Source organism: Mus pahari, chromosome X, assembly GCF_900095145.1.
Source record: "Mus pahari chromosome X, PAHARI_EIJ_v1.1, whole genome shotgun sequence".
NCBI lineage: Eukaryota > Metazoa > Chordata > Mammalia > Rodentia > Muridae > Mus > Mus pahari.
Window position 1 is genome coordinate 62,050,610 of NC_034613.1, and position 22,783 is coordinate 62,073,392.

The window sequence follows — 22,783 nt, forward strand, 5'->3', positions numbered from 1 at the left end:
AATAAATAAATAAATAAATAAATAAATAAATAAATAAGGAAAAAAAAGAACACTGGCTGCTCTTCCAGAACACCTGGGTTTGATTCTCACATCCTTTTCTGGTCTCCTCAGGCACTAAGCATGCACATAATGTACATACATGTATGTGGTCAAAATATTCATATACATAAAATAAAAATAAATAAATCCTTTAAACAGAGATACAAGTTAAAAACAAAGNAAGAACTTAAATTGGGTAGAAATTTAGTTACTAGNTANCTAGTAATTGTNTGCTCAGGGCCCTGGAGGTGGATGCTTTTACAGGATATGTCCCCCAAAGCAGTGGTTCTCAAACTGTGCATTGTGACCCCTTTGGGGGTAAACCCTAACCCTTTCTAGCCCCACATATTTCTTTTGTATCTGTGTATGTGCACACATACATACATGCCCTTAGCACATCTGTGGAAGTCAAAGAACAACTTTCAGGTTTTTTCTTTCAAGCTAACTACTTTTTTTAGATTGATTTATTTTATGTATGAGTGCTCTATCTGCATGTACACCTGCATGCCAGAAGAGGGCATCAGATCCCATTACGATGGTTGTGAGCCACCATGTGGTTACTGGGAATCAAACTGAGGACCTCTGGAAGAGCAGAGGGTGCTCTTCCTAACTGTGGAGCCATCTCTCCAGCCCCAATGAACAACTTTCAAGAGTTGATTCTCTCCTTCCACCCTGTGGATTCTGGGGATCAAACACGGGTTGTCAGGCTTGTCAGCAAATCCCTTTACCCAATGATCTATGTGACCCCACCACATTTTTCTAATTCCACATTAGACCAGGTTAGACTCCCTACCTCAGCCTGCGGAATAATGAAATCACAGGCATGCCAGTCTTGGTATTCCCAACACAAGTACAGACCCATTGTTTTTCCTACCAGTTTGCCTACCCTTTCTGTCTTTTCATGAGGGAAAGAAAGTTCATAACCCATGCTGCCTATCCCTTCTCTTCCACAGTCCTGTTGTTAGCTATACTTTGCCTTTTGCATGTCAAAGGTAGCAACATTGACATTAGGTATAATGATACTCCCAATTTGTCATCTTTTTCCCATCACAAGAATAGCTCTGGAGCTTGAGACTCATAAGGTGTGCCCACCCTGAATAACACCCTAAGGTTCCCTCCCCCTTTGCTGTTAGTGTTTCTAGTGGTATCCTAGTTAAAGGCTTACCCTGTGGCAAACTGTGTCACTCTGAAGATAGTTTGCTGGGTTCTGCTCTGCCCTTCTTCTGTGGCATCTGCCTTTATCAATCCCTGAGTGTTGCTAGAATCTAGACCATGGGCCTCACCCTATCCTGAGCTACTAGCCCAATGGCTCACACTTTCCCACCACCTGGAGGAAGGCCTGCTTTGCCGTAACATGTGGACTTTAGTAGTTCTCAGTCCCCAGGGCTGTTCCTGAGACCACATACTGGCTTTCTATCTTGAAGTTTTGGTCTCATACCTGGTCCTGCTATAGCAGGGTGAGTTCTAGACTAATTCCTTTAGGTTCCACCTGCTCTGGACTTGAAATAAGGAGCTCCCCTGTTTCATTTGTTTCTGTAGATCCAGCTTCTGTGTCCTATACCTTGTGCTTACTCTCTCATCTCACATCTGTTCCTAGAGGCTCACTACCTCATGTGTCACTGTCTTCTGATCTTTCCTCTCAGCTGGGCTTTCACAGTTACCCAAGCATATTCGCCTGTCATGTTGCTTGGAAGTTTTCCAAAAACAATTTCCTGTGTATCCAGGTCTTCTCTCTTCACCATACTGGTTCTCTGTACCCTGCCCTACCCTGGAATTGGGGTGTGGAGCCTGGGCAAAAGGTACTCCCCCCATGCTGTTCAGACCCTTTCCTGTGAAGGGGTCTTAAAGAAGAGGTCCGTGGAAAGCAGTAATGATTGACAGGTTAATTTGGCTTCAGAAAGCTGAAAGGTCAGCCCTCATCATATGGTCCCTCAAAGCTTTACAACACAAACCTGTTTGTTTATTAACTACCATTGTTTTCTCCACAGGCCATTGATGAATTCTGTTCTTTTCTGGGGCAGCTGCTAGTCCTTGAGACCACAGTGGTTATTACTTGTTTAGATCTACTATCAGAGCATCTGCCCCCAATACTCCCTGGGGCTGTTCTGTCACTTAGCTATTCTGTAGGTCTGAGAATTTCTTCCTGTTTGCTATCTCCCTTCCACACCTATTAATCTCTCCCTTGTCATTTGTGCCCTCTATTCTCAGCTCTGGCAGGGCCACTTTGTCTCCTAAATATGTAGGTGTTGTTACAGTAGTATCCAGTCACACAATACCATAAGCCAGGAGACATACAACCTTTACATTAGCCTCTTGATACTCTGGGACATATCACCAACAGGGCTCAGTTACAGCATCTGGATCAGTAAGACAGAAAATGATACAGAAACAGACTTCCCCCAGATAAGAGGAAGTTTGTTTCTCATAGAGGCCAAAGCTCATAATGTGTCAGGTAAAAAATAGGCAGTGAAAGGCTCAAGTAGCTTTGGAATGGATTTGGACACTGGTCCTTTTCTCTGGGCATGTCTAGTGTCCAAGAATTTGTCTCAAAGCAAATCAGAAATCCACACTGACAAGAGCTGGGTCAGGAGCCCAGCCCTTCTCTACTCACCATTTTCACAACACTGAGGCCATTGGGAACCAAAGGGATAGGAGTGCCCAGCTCATACTGCCAAGCTTACTACCAGTGCTAATATACCCTAGTCACCAAAGAGTGAGCACACTGTTAAGGCTATTAATGATTATTATTATAGAAATGATGGCATAGATTATGAATAATTTATTAATATAATTATATGGACTGCAATGAGAGCCAGTGACAGTGGTGATTAGGGTAAATGCAATAAATTTTAAGACGAAGGATCCTCTTGCAGCTCAATAAGCAAAAAGAGATTCCCAAATATCTAGTATACATGTGGCAGGTGTATGCCAGGGCAGAACACAGAAAGAAAGCCATCAGCCAGAGAGAATCCCAATCAAGACCTGGTTGTACAGGCCTATAGTCCCAGGTATGTAATCTCAGCTACTGAAGAAGATGAGGGAGGAGTATCACAAGTTCAAGGCCAGCCTGGGCAACTTAGTGAGACCCTGTCTCAAAACAGAAATTTAAAAAAGAGGGGGAGGGAGAAAGAGAGAGAAAGAAAGGGAGAGAGAAAGAGAGAAAACACAAAGAAAGAAAGAAAGAAAGAAAGAAAGAGAGAGAGAGAGAGAGAGAGAGAGAGAGAGAGAGAGAGAGAGAGAGAGAGAGAGAGAGAAAGGGGGAGAAAGAAGGTTTGGAATATGTTCAATAACAAAATATACAAGGGGAAAAGTCCCCAAAGGAGACAGCATAAAGGTTGTGATCTAAGATAACTACTTAGAGGAAAAATCAGTGAAAACAATTATAGTCAAGTGCTTTACTTCTTGTTTACTGAAACAGTCAAGGAAATTAATACACCAATTCAAAAAACTTAGAAGGAAAGACTGGGGAATAAAGGCTGAGGAGTAAGGTTGCAGCACTTTGTAATTTCCCAAAAGAAGGCTCTCCAAGTCCTCCTCCTGACTGACCCTGACACTCTGAGCCAACAAGAAGAGCCAACAAGAGCTGCCAACTGCTTAGCAGTTGATGAACAACAAAAATCTACAAAGTCCAGAGACCTCCAAAATGGGCATACTTATAGGTGTTAAACTTGTAGGAGTTCACAGAAAGACACATAACTGAACTAGCAAAAGTCAGAAGCTATCAGAAAAAAGGGAAGTGAAGAGACCTGTTACATATAAGAGCCTTCAATTAGAACACAAATTTGTTTCATACCAGAAGCTATGAAGGTCAAATGACAGTGATGATATATTCAAAGTATGGAAGGAGAATAACAGATGCCCCTGAAAGGATGTTTGGGCAGTGGGTGGTGGTTAAAATAGAAATACAACTAGGCAAAGTGTTGGGGAGTGCTAATTCACAAATGGGAAATGTGTATCACACCTCCAACCCCCTAGGCTCAGGAAACATCAATAAGGAAGAGGTGGAAAGACTGTAAGAGCCAGAGGTTAGGAAGGACTCAAGCAAAACAGTGTCTTCTGGACATGACAGATGCTGCAGTCATGACTCAGTGGCTGTGACTGCTTATACAAGATCAAATTTCCCAACATTCCAGCATGAAGCTGGTTCAGCTCACAAGCCCACACCCTAGAAGAGCTCTTGACAGCTGATGGATGCTGGGGTAAGGAGAGTCAGTTTTCTTTAAGAATGTGCCCCCTTCATATGAGGGTTTGTGCCCAGTCTTTTTTCATCTTTTTATGCCATGTTGATATTCCTGGGAGGCCTGCTCTTTTCTGAAGAGAAAAAGAGGTGGAGAAGATCTGAGGGAGAGGGGAGATAGGGAGGACTGGAAGGAGTGGGAGAGGGAAGCCTATTATCAGAATATATTGTATGAAAGAAGAATAAAAAAAAAGAAAAACAAGAATGTGCCCCCTGATAAATCAACCATGTTCCCTCCAATGAATGGCCCCACACTCCAAAAGCATATATAAGGATAGCACAAATCAGCCTTGGTAAGAGGTTTTGTTTTGGTTTGGTTTTTTGAAAACATTAAGTTAGGAGAAGGGTAGGGATGAATTTGGAAGACATTAGAGGGAAGAGTGAGGACTGAATATGATCAAAATGTATTATATTCTCAAAGAATTAATAAAAATGTTACATTGAATTTTTTAATGAAGGAAAAAGTAAGGAAGGTATTTAAGATCAACAAAACTAAGGAAATTTGTCACCTTCCCTACAAAGCATGAATGATTATCAGCCTACATCAATAAAGAACTTGAAAGCCAGGTCTGCTGATTCACATCTGTAATTCTAGCATTTAGGAGGAAGAGGCAGGTAGATCGTTCAACATTTGTGGCCAACCTCATTGGCATAGTGTTTGTAATTTTCTTCTATCTAATTTTGAGTGCAACTGCATGAAGCAGTTATTATAAATTCATGTTGCTGATCATATAATACATGAAATTGCAATCTAAGTTTTAAAAATACCAAAGTGAAAAGGCAAAGAAGTTCTATTAAAGTACAACTTCTGTGTACTATTGAAATTAACTTATCACCAAAGTTCTTTAGGTTGTTAGCTATAATTCTAAAGGCAAGTGGTAAGAAAATAAATTTTTAAGAAAAAGTTTATGATCCAGCAATTCTACTTTAGACCAGAGAGATTCAAAAAACATATTCACACAAAAATTCCAGTAACATTATTCATATCAACTTAAATGAAGGAATAGCCTGTATGTCTCCCAATAGATGAATAAAACAAAAATATTTATTCATCAGTCGTATCAGCCATACAAAAGAATGTAGCACATGGATGAACCTCAAAACCATGTGCTCCATGAAAAAGGATAAGCAAAAGGTCATACACTATTCAATTCCATTACAAGAAAAATATCTAGAATAGGCAAAGCTATAGGAGAAAGACAGTAGATCAGTGTTTGTCAAGAGCTGGGGTTTAGGGAAAATGAAAAAGAGATTGCTAATGATACAGACCTTTTTTTTCTTTTTCATCCTCCTTTCTTTCTTTTTTCCTTTCTTTCTTTCTTTTTCTTTCTGAGACAAGGTCTCACTATGTATCACTGGCTGTCTTGGAACTCACTCCCAGAGATCCACCTGCTTCTGTCTCCCAAGTCCTGGAATTAAAGGCAAGCACCTCCACACCTGGCTTCTGGTATAGAACTTCTTTGGGGGATAATAAAATGTTCTAGGGGCTAGAGAGATGGCTCAGAGGTTAAGAGCACTTGTTGCTCTTCCAGAGGACCTGAGGTTGATTCCCAGCACCCACATGGCAGCTCACAGCTGTCTGTAACTCCAGTTCTGGAGAATCCAATGGCCTCAGTGGGTACTGGATTCAAATTGTACATAGACATACATGCAGGCAAAAAAAAACCCCACTCATATACATAAAATAAAAATAAATACATATTTAAAAATATTCTGGACTTAGCTATGGCAAGTATATGAAAACCCTTCCAAAAAAACTGGATTGTTCACTGTTAGAAAGGGCAAGTTTTATGTTATGTGAATTATATCTCAGTAAAGCTCTTATTAAAATAGGGCTTAGGTGTATCTCACTTGTACAGCATATATGAAGCCCAGATTTAATCTCCAGTGAAGGGAGAGAGGAGGAAAAACAACTTTTATCTTATGGGTTTATTTTGCCACTTTTTTCTGACCTCTAAGACATAAAAAAAGAGAGAGAGAAAGAGAAACAGACTAGAATAGAGAACTCAGAGACCTGATGACTAACAGAGGTGATGGGTTTACAGACCAATGGGGAAAAGAATGAGTTTCCATTAAGTGCTACTGGGACAGATGTGTATCCATATAGAATAGAATGAAACTGAACTCCCATCTCATACTATACAAAAATCAACTCTGGAAAGATTATTAACCTAACCACAGAAGGAAATGCTAGAAAGCCTTGGGAGATAATGTGTCAGAGTAGGAATGTTATAACAAATACCAACGATTCTATCCATAAAGAAATTATGGTTACACTTGACTACATGTAAATGATAAAACCAATGACCACACACACACACACACGTTATGAAAAGATAATGCACATTTTGGGGAAAGATATGCACATTACAATTATCATCCCAGGACTTGTGTGTACCATATTATGAAACAAGCTAAAAATAAATGAGAAAACAAGCCTTTACAAGCAAGATTTTGACAGGTACTTCATAGAAAGGAACGCTTAAATGATCAATAAATGTATGCAAATGTGCAACTCTGTAATTACTCACTGAGATACAGAATAAACATGCAGCAAAATGCTGTTACACATGCCCTAAATATCATCAACCAAGCCAGGTCATGGCTAGAGCTGATGAGGACATGCAGCTATGATACATCACACTGGTGCCAGATAGTGTGTCAGGATGGAGTAGTTTTCCTCCCAGGAAGACATCCTGGAGAAACTGGCACAAGTCTACACAGGGAGATATGTTCAAATATGCTCAGAGCAGTGGTATCTATAAGACTCTCAAATTGATTGAATGTGGAAGCTGACACTGTCATCTCAACACTGAGGAAGTTGAGACAGGAGGATTTCCGAGTCTGTGGCTAGTCTAGGCTAGACAGTGGGTTCTAGGTAAGTGTGAACTACAGTGTCAGGCCTTATCTCAAAATCAAACAAAGAACCCTCAATTGTAACAAACAATCCCTAAAATCCAGAAAGAGTGGTATGAAGAATATTTATAGCATTAATAGCATAGTGTGACACAGGGTGTGCTGGCTAGTTTTATGTCAACTTGACACAAACTAGAGTCACTTGGGAAAAAGTTGGAACCTAAACTGAGAAAACATCCCCACCAGATTGATTGATAATTGATATGGGAGGATCCAGCTCACTGTGGGTAGTGCCACTCCTGGGCTGGTAATCCTGGATGCTGTAAGAAAGCATGCTGACTAAATCAGTATCACACCTCCATGGCCTCTGCATCAGTTCCTGCTTCCATCTTCCTGTCTTGAGTTACTGCCCTGACTTCCCTCAGAGATGAACTGTGGTATGGAACTATAAAATAAAATAAACCCTTTCCACCCTAAAATACTTAATGGTCATGGTGTTTTATCACAGGAATAAAAACTAAGATGTAGCACTATACATCAGGATCAACAAACCAGGGTCAACTGCCTATTTTTGTAGTTGAAGTTTTACTGAAAAATAGGCACACCCATTAATGAAGGTATTGCAGGCTTTTCATCCCAGTACTCAGAAGGCTGAAACAAGAGAATAATCATGAACTCAAGGCAAACCTGGGCTATATATAGAGAGACCTCACCTAAAAAAACAAACAGTACAAAAACAAAGTTAGAGAGGGAAGGTAGAATGAAAATTAAATTGATACAATTTCGCTCCTATCTAGTAACACTAATATAAAAAGAAAGGAAATGATACTAGGGAAAAGAGGAGCAAGAAACTGATGAAAATTCTCACACCCAGGACCTATGGTTGTCAGAGTGTAGTTCATTTCTTTTAGTTTTACAACTACACATTTCTGAGTTATACCACGTTTTTGCCAAGAATTCTGGAAGCATTTTTTTCCCAAGGGAAAGAAAACAAACATTACAAGAGAAAACTAAGCAGCCAATTTCCTGAGAGCTGACCCAGTACAGAAAGAAGAGGCCCTGCAAAGGAAAGGCCTGAATTAAGTAGAAAATGACAGCTGCCCCTCAGCCTCAGGCACTTACCTAGGCTTATCCCAGAGTTGTTGCTGCTCCAACAGTTTGGCTCTCCTTGCTGCCTCCTTGCTGCTTCCATAGCTTCAGCAGAGGTGTCTGCAATCTCCATGACTGCTCTCAACAACTGTCCAACCAACCGAGAGGGCACACAGGTCTTAGTGAGGCTAGTGTAACATATAGATGGCATCTGTCGCTTTCCACCCAAGCTTACATTGAAGTCCCTAATGACAGCCAGCCAACAGAAAGAGACAGAACTCACATCTGGAAAGTTGCCCTTTAATCCTATATGTACTTTTTCCTCATTCAGTGGGGACTCTACACAATCATGTTATTCTTGCAGCCCTCAGTTCTTAGTGACCTGCTAACATGGCACGCAGTGTGCCACCTGAGCAAAGCAGATGACAGGTGGGAAAAGAGATATCCTACCAAAAAGTGCCTTTGTGATAAGAGCTTCCCTCTACTGGTTGAGTCTCATGAAAGACTGGGAAGGCTTGGGTTTTATAACCTACCACCTTATTTGTCTAGCTGGCCTAGTGCTCAGTCAGATAAAAGATAGCTTGGCATGTTTGGGCATATGGAAACAGTGAACTAACACAGCATAGATGCTAGGACCAGGACATCATACTAAGTCAAGCAGAATCCAATGCAATATATAAGATTCCCTAGGAATAAGAGAAGAATGGAAACTGCCTGGAAGGGGGATCTCTTAGAGAAAATGTTCATCATATCAACTTTCATCTCCTCCCCAAGGCACCAGAAATGTTTGTCCTCAACTGACAAAGGTCCTACACCCAGAGTTCTACCATGTGACTGGTTGAGGAACCCAGGCTAAGCCCTCTCAAGCTCTTCTCCAACCTGTACATTTGATATCAGGGGTTACTAAGGTCCTGAGCCCAAACCTGGTGGACATGTGCTCTTGAGGTGCTAGGCAGCACAGAGTTGGAGGAGTAGGTATATTACTTGGCCACAGGAAGCCAGAGTCTGATAGACAGCTTGGATGATGGGGCCACTTGGGTGCAGGCTGGGTACTGGGCGCTGGCAGCACTCGCGTAGCTCATCATCATAGACTTGCAGGAAGGCCAAGATGAGCTGATAGAAGTCAGAGATGACCAGACGAAGTTTCTGGTCTATGGTGCTGGTGTCAGTCCCTGCTTTATGCTGTGCAAAGCACTGCAAAACGAAGGGTGACAGTCACTTGAGGCTGCCCAGCCGGCCTAGGCTGTCGCCAAACCACATAACAGCACAAGTTGACATAACACGGCACAAATTGACAGGAAGAAAGTCTCCATAAAGAAAGAGATGGGGAGGGTGTGAATGGGGCCTTAGCCATGAGGCTAATGTTTGCACAGACCACAGTCACCATAGCTAAATATCTAGCCCTGCCAACAGATGCCAGTAGGGCTGAATTTGAGAAGATAAGTGAAGGCATGCAGTTCAGGCCTGGTGCATGGCTGCCATATGAAGTATATTTTTTTCCTTTCATGCTCAGACTCTTAGCACCTACCTCCACACTCCCATTGCACCTCACTAAAGTCTCACAGCACACCAAGCTGAGGGGAACACCACCTTCCCTAGAACTCAGCAGAGCCTATTCCCCAAATCCCATAAGCCCCAGAGTTGGTACCCTTCACCTGGTCTCGGAGTGTCTGAAGCTTAGTAGCACTCTCCTGCAGCTGCCTGGCCAGATCTGCCACCTTTTCTCCCTCTGACTGAGCAGAGGGGCCAGCCCTGCAGGGGAAAAAAAGGAGGGACACTGTCAGCTCTCTGCTTACTGCTGCTATAGGCAGTAGGCCACTGTGAGGTCTATCTTACTGAAGATAAGCAAGATGGGGTGGTACTAGGACTAGAGTCCCCCAGACACCTACTTTGGCAGGTCATCACATTGCTTGTTTAGAGAGGACTGCATGTCCAGAGGCCATGGGTCACTCTCAGGTTTCAAAATTTCCCACAGGTTGGGGCTGGAGAAGAGTTCCCCAAGCAAGGCCTCATTCTTCTCTGTGGTACCTTCAAGGTGTTCCTTCAGGCTGCAAAATCAGAACAGGCCCTGAATACACTGTTACTAACAGGAGCACTGGCCCAGCAGTCCCAAGGATGGGGAATTCTACTGCCTGCTTCCCTCCCAGTCGCTGCTTGCTTTGGCCTCTCTGATGCCCTCTTGCTTGCAGACATCCTAATTCCCCTCCTATACGCCTAGGTTATAGGCACCTAGGCCCCCAAAGCCTATAGTGCAGGAATCTCAGGCATCCTAGAAATACAACTACCCTTTGCTGAGTCACTTCCTGGCCTCTGAGCAGCTAGCCTAACCCCCAAGATGGTGACTAGGGTGAGCTGTCTCAATTTATCAGTCCTATAATTCTTGGATCAGCACATGGCTACTGTCACCAGAGGGTACACATTCCCTCACCACCCTACCATCTCCATAGCTAAGATTACTAAGACCAGCTGTCAGGGTACCTGCCTGTGACACTGACACCTTTACCTAGAACTACTGGAGCATCCAATGGCCAGGGTCTGCATCATATCCAGTAACTTGTCCATGAACTGTAGCTGCTTCTGGGGACACTCACGGCCCTGGCAGGAAAAGCCACACACATTTGCCACTAGACCCAGCAAGGCCTAGCCTGTTCCAGGTGCCCAATCCTATGCTGCCCTTGCTGTGGCCAGTGGCAAGGGGGCTGGCCAGACAGTTCCTCGTCCTGTCCCTGACCCCTGCTGGTAGCCTCTTGAACTCAGCAATAGCATCCTCAGACTTCTGCCATATTTCAGGCTGCAATGATACCTGGAAGACCACTGCAAACGCAAAATGCAAACTGTTGTCAAAACATATTACAGTGTGATTTTGTCACATAGCCAGAGGGGAAGGCTTATTCAGTGGGTGGGTGGCATGCAGCAGGGCCTACTAAAACAGAATAGAACTCACAGGAATCTGATGGTGGCCTAATCCTCAGGGACACCTCCAAGTAAAGATCTGGTATCCTCAGTCAATACCTCCTGGCCAAGAATGGCAGAGACCAACAGGCACAGCATGAGGCCTGGGGTGGTCTGTTCTCCAGCAGGGGTCTAGACTTTCCATCACGAAGGCCACAGGATTCTGTGCAGCAACTCATGCAGGGCTGACCAGGTCTCCTGCCTGCCCATCTGCCCAGGTGATGCAGGGAGTTGCCCAGTGAAGAGTCCAAGGCTTGCCTTCTTCTAGAAAGTTGATGATCCCCAGGAGCAGATACTATCTTAGAGACCATAACCACAAAATTCCTGTGCAAACAAGGCATCAAGCAAGGCCTATCCCTTACCACCCAGGCCTGGCACACACTGTTCTGAGGAAGAAAAGTCAAAGAATCACTCAATCACCACTCCCAGCACCTTCAAGAAAAACAAGCACTGAAAGCTGGTGCTGAATGCAGATGCTGAAGCAAAAGGGCCAAGTTGCCCCTGGTAAGGAGTAGACTTAGGAGCAGTACGGTTCCAAGACTAACAGTTCCAAAGAGACCCAAATGGTACTTACATGACTGAGTTAGCAAGACCCACTCCAAAGCCCCCACCTCATGTCCTTAACCTGAACACTGACTTCTGGGATCCTTTTGCTCTTTCTTATTGACTCAATTTCCCCCATTTGCCTAAGAAACACATCTGCAGAGAAGTCTGGGGTAGAGGGTCAATACACTGTTTAAACTGGAACCAGCCCAGACCAAAACACAAGAATGGTTCCACAAAGTCACTTACGACCCCTCTGGATGACCAGGATCCAGGTTGTACAAGACCCAGAGTGTACAAGAGTGGCCCTAGTGCTAGCCTCCAGCAGGCCGCTCTGTGGCCACCTTACTGAAGCCCATCACTATACCACACTCTGTCTCCTCTCTACTCTCCAGCAAAGGGCAAGACTAATAATCACACTCTGGAAAGGTCTAGAGATATAATGAGGTATAAGTCTTTGTGAACTCATTCTCCAGATATATCTAGAGTGTGACTGTTGAATGCTGTCCCTGCCTATACCTTACTACATCAGCAAATCCAGTGGGTCCGGCTGAATCTAGCCACTACTCCAATTTCCCCACTACCACTGCCATTCAAGTTATCTCCTTACATGCCTGGACACTGTTGTAACCTGCCAACAGGTCCCTCACAGTCCACTCCACACATTAGCCACAGCCATCACTGTCAGACTAAATAAAAATCCATGTCCCTCAGCTCCAAGCTCCCCAATCTACCACCCTGTATGTGCTAAAGCCTCCTCTGGCCTACAAAGGCCATCACATCTACCCACTCTGTTCTATTCACTTTCCTTATTTTCATTCTACTCTGCCCTAACCAGTATTCTGACAGTGCAAGGTCTCTTGCACTTGCTGTTCTCCTAGATGTTCTTTTTTTTTTTTTAATTTGGCTACAGTGTTTTTGTTTGTTAAACTTTAATTCACTGTGTTAGATTCTGATAAATTAAATTAGATGTTAAATTTTTTAAATGTATAGTGCAGTGGTTATTAGAATAGTCAGGGAGCCAGGAGATCATGATCATAGTCAAGTTTTTAAAATTTATTTATGTTATGTGTCTGAGTGTTTTCCTGTATGGATATCTGTGTACCACATGAATGAAGTACCTAAGGAGGTCAAAAAAAGCCACTATATCCCTTGGAACTGGAGTTATAAGTGGTTGTGAGACACCATATAGGTGCTAGGAATCTGACCCACTCCTCTGGAAGAGTAGCAAGTCCATCTTTCAAGTCTCATAGCCACATTTCAGAAACATATCTAGCGCCCCCAAAACAAACTCTAAACCCACTGACAATCATTTCTTATTTACCTCAGCCTGAGCCCTTAGCAATCACTATGCTCCTATCTTTCTTTATAGACTCACCTCTTCAGAACAGTCCACACACAAGGAATCTTGCAATATGTGACAATTTATTATGACCTTATACTACATTTTATTATCTGCTTTTCACTTAGCATAACATCCTCAAACATCATCTATGTTGTCACATGTGGCAGCAATGTCTTCTTTCTTGAAAATTACCTCATCAGTTAATGGGTATCTATGAACATTACAGTGAATTCTGGTACATCTGTATTAACTCTTCCACAGTAGCTGTATTATTTGTGTCCCTACTAGAATATATGAGAGTTCCTATGTCTCCCCATCCTTGTCATCCTGTACTATTTTTCCTTCTAACTCTAGATATCATGGCATGAGTGGAACATGCCTATGCAGTTCTAATTTTCATTGGTCTCTTGATCAGTGATATAAAGTGTCTTTCCAGGAAGCTCTTGCTAGTTTTTCCTTTCTGCCCTATTGTTACTTAATCCATTGTGCAAGTGGGTTGTAGCTGGAGGATAGAAAAGGACAGCTCTGAGAAAGTGAAAAGCTTAGAGAATGGCAGAGAGGAAAGAGATGAAGAAAATAACTCCAAAAATCAGTTTTGGAAAGTCTGGACCAGCCCTGACTATGCAGATGACTTATACTAAGCCAGGTGTGAAGCCAGGCTCAACCACTGGGTGGCGCATGCAGGATATATGGGAAGAAGGTGAGCTGATAGTGGAAGTTCAGGAGAGAGAGGAGGGGTGGACCTGGCTGAATAAGCTAAAGCAAACCTAGAGCCTGCTGAAATATATGGATCTTTACTTTCCATGAAATTTAACAAAATCCAAATAACAGTCAACACGAGCAGGACAGAGCCACAATCATCCAACACATGAAAAACCACAAAGACCTCAACTTGCACAAGAAAAGATGCTCATTAGATTCCAATACAGGGATTATAGAAAGGCAAATGAACTGACAGCTTTAAGTAGTCATTAGAAAAATGCTTGAGGGCTGGTGAGATGGCTCAGCAGGTAAGAGCACCCAACTGTTCTTCCAAAGGTCCAGAGTTCAAATCCCAGCAACCACATGGTGGGTCACAACCATCCTTAACAAGATCTGATGCCCTCTTCTGGTGTGTCTGAAGACAGCTACAGTGTACTTACATATAATAAGTAAATAAATCTTTAAAAAAAAAAGAAAAATGCTTGAATGAGCAATTGTGAACAAGAAACAGAAAGCACAAAGTATCAGCAAAGTACCATGAAACAACTTCCCACCAGAAAACAAGAGAAGCATACCCCACTGGATACACACATGGAAGATAAAGTTATCCTTATCTATGTTGGCTTACTGAGGTAACAAACATTCCTACAGTGAGGGAGGCTGACATGGGGCCAGTGGCAGGAAGGAGATGGGAATTCTTTGTTCTTACTGTTCACAATCTCTGTGAACCAGCTCTACTTAAAAGCAAACCCTAACTAGAGAGACACTAAACAGCATAATGGAATACAACCCCACCAAAAATGGTTTATTCATTAGCTGTCCCAATTGTTTGTCTCCCTGAAAGATTTCTTGCAATGCTTAACCTGGGGATGCCTAGAGAAGCAGTCTTGCCAGCCATATAGGCTCTGGAGCCGGAAGCCCCTCCCACTTTCTTACCAGTCCAGGACAAAACAAAAACAAAAACAAAAACAAAAAACATGTGCATCCTCTGAAGGGACAGAAGAAGGTCCTTTCTTACCATTAGAAGATCCTGGTCATCTGGTGCACACAACATCAGCTCATGGCCTAGCTTCACCATCTCTGTTAGAACACAAAGACCTTATCATTGTAGACCCACCCAAACAGAGGAGGATATAAGACATCCCAGCACTTAGAACATATAGGCTTTTTCCCCATGGCAGGGGTGGGGGCATAAAAGACCAGATGGGCCAAATGTCTCTCATGTCCATTCTCCTGTCATGCCATCTTGAAGATGAGTGAGTCTAGGCTATATTTTACAGATATGGAGTCTGAGGCCCCCTTGAGGAATACCTAGCCATATCTTCTGCAGTATCCAGCACATTTTTACATGTCCATTTAGTATATAAACAAAGGTTAGAGAGCTTTGGACCAGCACCAGTGTTAGAGCAGTACCTTCACCCCATCTCAGGCCAGGCTATGCCTCAGCAGGAGCAAAGCAGTACAAACCTATATAGGACATGCTGGAAAAGACCCACTGGAGGTAGTATCAGACCATCTGTGTAACAACTCTGTGGTCCTGGGAATACTCTTCAGATGCCAATATGCCTCCAAGTCAGCCTGCTTCGATCACAGCACTTAAACCCTTTGATCCTTCTGATCTCCTCTCAACAAATCAAGTAGAGCACACCTTTTTACCTATTCATTACCCACTATCTTGCCTCAGCTACTGTAAGAGCTGTGCTGCTGCCTGGGTATTCATATTTTCACTACAGTATCCCCAGGGAGCCTGGTAAACGCAATGGAGGGCAAAGCCTTCTTTGGAAGAAAAGCCAATGACCCCCTATGACCTATAAGGCCTGGCAGGACTATCCCTATACCCCCCACCCCGATTTCCCATATCTCATTATCCTCTCTACCCTAGCCATCTTTGTTCCTTACTCTTCCTCAAAGCTGCCAAGCATAGCCCACTTCAGTCCTTTTGCATTGGCTGTTCCCTTGCTATGGATATTACTCCCAGCAGAGCTCAGTTCCACCCTTCTTGCCATCTTCTGTCAATAAAATCACCTTTATTCCAACCCTCTGTATCACCTTTCCCTTAACTGGTAGCTTGCGGCCTTCTTTCTTCATCATCTATGCTTCCTGTCATCTAACATATACGTTCCATGAGGGTGGCACAGTTCACTGCTGTACCCTAACACATCAAACACTGCCTCACATGTCAATGAAACTAAAGATTTCCTGTCCTCATGTCTCCTACTTCCACTCAAATAAGTACTCAACACATTCTGAGGAGGTGAACAAGGCAAAGGCCTTCATCTTCAAAGAGAAAAGTGAGGCTGGGTTCAGTGAAGTCTCCAAACTGTGGATGAATGAGGACAGCCTACAGGCCAGGGCTTTCCCCATGTGTACCAGAGAACTCAGATACTACTTCCAAGTCTATGAAGGGAACCGTGACAACAGGAAACACAGGGATGATGGGATGAAGGCCTGGTTGTTCTGTGATCAACAACCTACTACACCCAAGAAAACAACTCTCCCCAGATAATTAATTTGGTAATGCTGTTTGTGCACAGTTCAGGGCCTAAGTCTAGCTCACTCACACTGCAGTGATCAGAATATGCACAGGCTTTTGAAAAACTTAGCATTTTTAAATTTTATCAATGTTTGGCCATACTATAAGGAAGCCACTTACACAGAGAGCATTTTTTGCTCATCTTTATGTAACATTCACACCAGGTTACGTTTCTACCAAAACAAACAAACAAACAAAAAACCTAACCATCAAACTAACATGGTGACAAGGCAAACCACATTAAAGAGCAATCATGGGGCTCCTAGGAATGCCATATAAACCTAATATGTACACTGAGAGACCTCTGATGACACCAGAAAAAAACAATGCTTTCTACCTCTCAGTGTTATGGTAGAACAATGTACTATTTCATCCCAAATGTACTATTTGGTACTATATCACAGAAGGCTGTGATTCTAGAAGGCTCTAATAATATCCACAGCGTATACACCATACAAAGTAAAACATTAGTTAATGGAAATTTCACAACTCAGTGAGACACTGTGACCAAGCTCAGAATTGCCCAGAATTTACCAGCAAACGCCACATTCCTAAAGAGACCTACCCTGTATCTTCAAATCCAACGTATTCCCTTTCAGTGAGCTGAACTTGTCTTGCAAGGAGGGGCAGACCCTGTGGGAAAATAGCAAAGTCGGTCATGTGCCTAATTCCTCACCACCCCTCCATACCTACTCTCTAAACAGAGAATTATTTGTACAATTGCTAAATGCCAGTGAAAGGCCACTTTAAAATAATTTATTTGATATCATGTGACTCTTACCATCAATTACTATGAGAAAATACTTAAGAAAAATTTCCCTTAGAAATGGAAATACTTAAAGTTCTCTCTCTCTCTCTCTCTCTCTCTCTCTCTCTCTCTCTCACACACACACACACACACACACACACACACACACAAGTGATGGGTGCACAAGAAAGGAAGAGTTTGGGCATTTGCAGAGGAGTTTGACACCTAACTATCTGGCCTGAGTATGCACCTGCTGGAGCACTGGCTTCCCATTTAGCCCTGGCATTCCTAAATCAATCACTTCAACTCACTCCTCAGCCTGGACAGCCCTGATTATAAGGATTTCCAAGGAACTCTGCAGCCTCTTTGGCCAAGGTTCCCTAACCTTTTAGAAGACTCCTGGAATGAAAACTGGCTGGGGCCAGAAACTGGTTTTCCCTTGGGTACTTCCTGAGCCTAGCACATTTCTAGGCAGTGACCAACACACAAAAACAGAGGTTGTAAGTATAATGAAGGAGCAATGGTTGCCTCTACCATTGCTACACTCTTTTCAGAAAAGGTCATTTTACACTTTTGTCTTTGTTTGGTTTTGATTTTTGGAGATAGGGTCTCACTATGTAGCCCTGGCTGTCCTGGAACTCCCTATGTAGACCAAGCTAGACTGGAAATCACAGAAATCCACCTGCCTCTGCCTCTTTCATGCTTGGATTAAAGGTGTGAGTTGTGGACACGTTTAATTATACACTTTTCAAAAAATACAATTCAATACACAGTTTAAAGGAAAGATGTTGCAGGATATTTGATCACACTTTGAATCCTGAGATTGTTTTATTTATTGAAAAAAAACCCTGTTTCTAGTTGTGGTGTAGCTCAGACTTAGCACACGTTTTTAATCCCTCTGACTAGAATACAGACATGCACTTAGCACACACCTTTAATCCCAAACAATGAAGATAAAATTAGTTTGTAGAAGGAAGCAACAATGTTTGAAAGTGAGGTCTAATTGAGTGGCAGACAAAGTGATGAATCAGAAAGACTGACAGAATAGGATACGCCCAACTTTCACAAGGAAAGGGAAGGGAAGCTACTTAAGAAAGGGCTGCATGACAGGCAGTGGTGGCGCACACCTTTAATCCCAGCACGTAGGAGGCTGAGGCAGGCAGATTTCTGAGTTCAAGGCTAGCCTTGTCTACAAAGTGAGTTCCAGGACAGCAAGGGCTACACAGAGAAACCCTGTCTCGAAAAACCAAAAAGAAGAAGGAGGAGGAGGAGGAGGAGGAGGAGGAGGAGGAGGAGGAGAAAAGGCAGCATGTGCAGAGAGAGGAGGCAGTTTTCCTGGACAGTTGTACAGAGAACAAGCTGAAGACAGAATGAACCAGAGAATAAAAAGGATCCAGAGGATTAGAACATATTGCCAAAGTTAGTTTGAGGCCAAGCAGAACAATTCAGGAGAGGCTGTGAGAAAGAAGCCAGACTGAACCAGTCAGATTAGAGAGGAGTTTGAGTCAGAACAGCTGAGTTGATCCAGCCAGCTAAAGCTCAGTAAGAACAAGAAAGGATGAGCTTATTCAGCAGTAAGTCTCAGAGGCTGATAACATTCTAGGCCTAGATTGTACGGAGGCTGTGAGCTTTCTGTAGGGATGACCTTAACACAGAAGCCTTGCATCCTAAACATACAGAGGGTCCTGTGTTTTCTAATGCTTGTCTCTGTGAAAGCCTTGAGTCTTAGACCCACTCTTCCCTTACAGGAATCTGAAGGAGGTAAATCTCAAAACCCCCATTGTTATGGTCTGATCTTTATACTAATAAAAATCAATGGGTGGAATAATAAGAAAGCAAAAAAAAAGATTGTATGGAGGCTAGAAGCTTCCAGTACTAGGCCAGGTTAGCAGAGAGAGGAAGTAAGCCCATGAGATGAAAATTACATCAGGTAAATAATAGTTACTTTTACAGAGAGATGAACCCATGAATAGGCTCCCAGTCTTATTTTTAAAGGTTTATTGCTACACCACCCATTCATTCCTATACATGCCGCCTATGCTGTTGCTGTGCTACCCTGACAAGACTGAGTTGGAACAGTGTCTGTCCTTTCATAGAAAATGCCTTGCTGTTTAAGACACTAAAAGGCCCCTATTGTAAAAGAAGCTCTGATGACTTGGCTGTGCAGCCCTGGCCATCAGGGTAAGCACATAGATAAGCTCAACAATGAGGCTCTCAAGTAAGCATCTGGCCTTGAGAGCTCCTAGCTGGACAGAACTGGTTCCACAGAAAACTCCAAGGAAAAACTCCAACTTCCATTCCACTGAAAAGGCCTATCCAGCCTAGGCTGTCCTAGAAGCACTGCCCTTAGGATGGACTAAAAAAAAAAAAAAAAACCTCTGTTCTTTGCAAGTTGGGGTGGAGAAGAAGGGAAAAAAATCTAGAAGGCCTGGTTCTGTCACTGGGTTTCTGGGCAATGTCCCTCTCCGATCATCAGGTGCTATCCAAGCTGACAGTAATCAGAGCTCAGTGACAAGAACCACATCAAATCCCTCAACACAATCAAAAGCCCAGGAGACCTGGTGCAGAAAGGGCTTTCATTAAAGTCCATCTTGTACTGCTAGGGCCACCTCCCCATCATATTGGTCATGGCTCAGTTAGCTTTCCTGGAGCTGGCTTGGTTATGGGACCTTCTAAAAGGACACATTCCCATCTCCCCCAGAAGACACTTCATGGAAAGGAAAGAACAAAGAACATTACCGTATACACATCCATTCCAGTATGTCCAACCGGTACTTTGAGGGCCTACACAGCAGTTCCATAATTGTCTTTGGTTCTGTAATATACAGACCATCGAGGAAGGAGCAGTTTACACCCTAAGCAAGGAAAAGGCAAGTCAGAAGGAAGCCTGTTACTGTAGGGTGGCTAAGCACGTCTATCAGTTTGTGCCCCTTCCTGGTATTGTCAAAAGTTCAAGTCCCTCATCTTCACCCTACATTTGCTCCTGTGACTTGCTGCCCCACCACTGTTAAGTGTGTTCCCTCTGGGTTTCACGGCCATAAAACCAGGAACATGCCTGAGAATGGGTTAGGAAGACTAAGATTAAATCTGAGGGGCAGTGGAGGGCAACTGAAAGTAATCACTGAGTCAGCAGCAAGGGGAGATGGGAGGGAGATTAGCAAGGGGTTCAATGGGCCTGGGATAGCTCCCTAACTTTATAGGGTCATGTTCCTCACTGCTGCATGTACCTTAAACCCTCCTCTCTGACCCAACAAAACGGCAAGGTGTTCAGCCCATCTGTCCCCCCAAACCCAACTCCACCCGCTTCCAGCTCTTTGAGATTGGGGCCCGCGTTCTCCATTTTTCACGTGCTCCAAGTTCCCAGCCTCAATCTTGCAATGGTCTGTTGGAACAGCATGAGCAGAGGTCCGAGGACTCCAAAGACCTAAGACAGATGGTCCGCAAGTTCCCCCCTAAACCAGGGCCTGCCCCTGTGGACCCCTGTGGTGCGGTCAATGTCCACAGGAAGCTCCAAATGGCACTGGGATAGGGCCCCACCTGGTCCCCTATCAAGGAGCGATTCCCCTGGCTCACGGTACCTTCAGCTTCTCGAACACCTCTACGGCTGCCTTGACCACGCAGTCATCACCCACATCTTCGTAGTAGCTGTCATCAGACCCGCCACCAGCACCCTTCTCCGCCATGTTTCGTGCTCTGAACCACAACTGGTTCATGCCCCCCAAGCTTACAGGCCGCTGCCGCACTGCTAAACGCTCACCAGTTTCTTAGGTCTCTCCGCCCACCAACCCGCGCGGCAGGGGCGAAGCCAACCGGCAGGACGGGAGTCACAAAGGCCCACCCTCTTTCCCAACGAGCCTTCCCATTGGGCTGCCGCTTGGTCACTGCCTGCGCGCACCTCAGGGAGCAGGGTGCGGAGAAGAGGGTTGGGCAAGGATAGGACAGAGGCGGGCTAAAGGCGGGGCTGGAGAGGAGAGGTGGAGGGGAGGAGGCGGGGCGAGTAGGACTTTAAGCCGAGTAGCTCCTTTTAGAGGAAGAAGTGAGGGACTCAAAGAGTTCAGGCTCATCCAGGAGGAGGCGCTCCTACCTTGTTCAGGTTCTCTTTGGCAGTAGATGGATCCTGACTGATGAAGGCAAGCTTTGGTAGAAAAACTAAGACCATTTCTCGGCCCAAAGTTCTGTCTTGTTTCCTTTGCACACGAAGTCAGAGGGAAAGTGAATGCTGATCAGGCCCCACATCTCCATCCTACCTTTGGCTTTCATGGATGCTCTTGTGCCTCATTCCTGCCCAGTCCGCTTAAAAAAAAATCTCTCTGTATCTCAGGCTTCTCAAACTCAACACATTTGAAGAAATATTAGTCAGCCTCCCTCATTCATAGAATTCCACAGCCCCAGTATGCTATCATTCCAAACCTGGGATCAGCTGATTGAATAAAGCAAGAAGGGATTAAGGGTGATTGTTGTTCAGGAGCCAAGAGCCAGTAACAATCTATTGCACTCAATGTGTACACCCTCTGTGCATTGCACTGCCATCTCCACAAAGAGAGGTCATGGAGACAGATCAAGAGACAAGAAAAAGCCAGTTATATATGCTGGGATCACAAATTTGAGGCCAACCTCAACTACATAGTGAATTCCAGGCCAACTTGAGACCCTGCTCAGGAGAGAGGGGGGCAGGAAGGAACAAAGTGGGGAGAAAAAAATGTGTTTGTTTGTTTGTTTGTTTGTTTGTTTTAAAGTTAGATTTAGGAACATACCGGTAAGCCCAGTGCTGAGATGATTCTACCCAACTGAGAAGCTTCAGATTCAGTGAGAGGCCCTGCTTCAAAAAGTAAGACTGGAGAGATGTCTCAGCCATTAAGAAATCTTAATGGCTGGTGCTCTTGCAGAGGACCCAGGTTTAGTTCCCAGTAACTATGTGGCAGGTCACAACCAGTTATAACTCCTGTTCCAGAAGACCCAAAGCCTCTTATAAACTCTTTGAACACTGCATGCATATGTTGCATAGACATAAATGCAAATAAAGACACATGCACATAAAAATAAATATTTAAAAATAATGTAGAGAACAACTGAAAAAGATACCCAACAATGATCTTTGTCCTGTATACTCCTCCCATACACACACACACAGAGAGAGAGAGAGAGAGAGAGAGAGAGAGAGAGAGAGAGAGAGAAAGAGAGTTGTTGCTAGCAGGCAACTGAAGTCCTCTAACTGGAGAGGTCTCTCAGTGGAATCCTGGAAGGAAGAAGCAGGCAAGAGCTTAGGGGTAACAGGAAAGAGACCCTAGACTGGCCCTGCTGAGGGCCCAGGGCCTAATTCCTTATGATATCAAGCTCTTCAGAGGACAAGACAGAGCCTCCCAATTTGAGCTGAAAAAAAAAAAATCTGAGTAGAGGAAGGCTTAGAAACTTGGCTCAGGGGCTCCATTCTTTGCAAAGTATTTAGTGGCCCCTTTCTACCCTCCACAAGGTTGCTGCAGCCTCAGACCTTTTCTGGAATACAAGGGGAAAGGGGGCTTTTGGTTGCTTGTTTTTCATTTTACTTTTTGTTTGGTCAAGTTTTACTTTTTCCTGCCATTTTCTGTTTTTGTTTTTTCTTCCTTTAAAAAAAGAAGAAATTTTCATTTCAATCATGACCCAGACATTCAAATTCTTGTGGGTTTTTCCTGTGGATCTTTCCTAGGACTGGGGAATTTGGTGGGAGAAACCGCTGTAGTGTGGCTGTCTCCCTCCACCCTT

The 22,783-nt window shown here is 43.8% G+C and overlaps 1 protein-coding gene across 3 annotated transcripts in view; it reads right to left on the minus strand.

Annotated features, from left to right (window-relative positions):
- Haus7 (HAUS augmin like complex subunit 7) overlaps positions 1-20,849 on the minus strand; it is a 22,320-nt gene extending 1,471 nt beyond the window's left edge. Inside the window, exons 1-9 of one of the 3 annotated variants that reach the window (XM_021188283.2) lie at positions 20,623-20,841; positions 19,784-19,899; positions 16,862-16,929; positions 14,782-14,843; positions 10,725-10,816; positions 10,111-10,269; positions 9,877-9,973; positions 9,206-9,415; positions 8,255-8,369 (exon numbers count right to left, since the gene is read on the minus strand). In XM_021188283.2, coding sequence (XP_021043942.1) covers positions 8,255-8,369; positions 9,206-9,415; positions 9,877-9,973; positions 10,111-10,269; positions 10,725-10,816; positions 14,782-14,843; positions 16,862-16,929; positions 19,784-19,899; positions 20,623-20,757 — 1,054 coding nt within the window. In that variant the 5' untranslated portion in view covers positions 20,758-20,841. Of the gene's footprint in view, positions 1-8,254; positions 8,370-9,144; positions 9,416-9,876; positions 9,974-10,110; positions 10,270-10,724; positions 10,817-14,781; positions 14,844-16,861; positions 16,930-19,783; positions 19,900-20,622 lie in introns of those variants that run through there. The other 2 variants (XM_029534589.1, XM_021188284.2) reach the window with 2 other exon arrangements.
- Between the last annotated feature and the right edge of the window lie 1,934 nt (positions 20,850-22,783).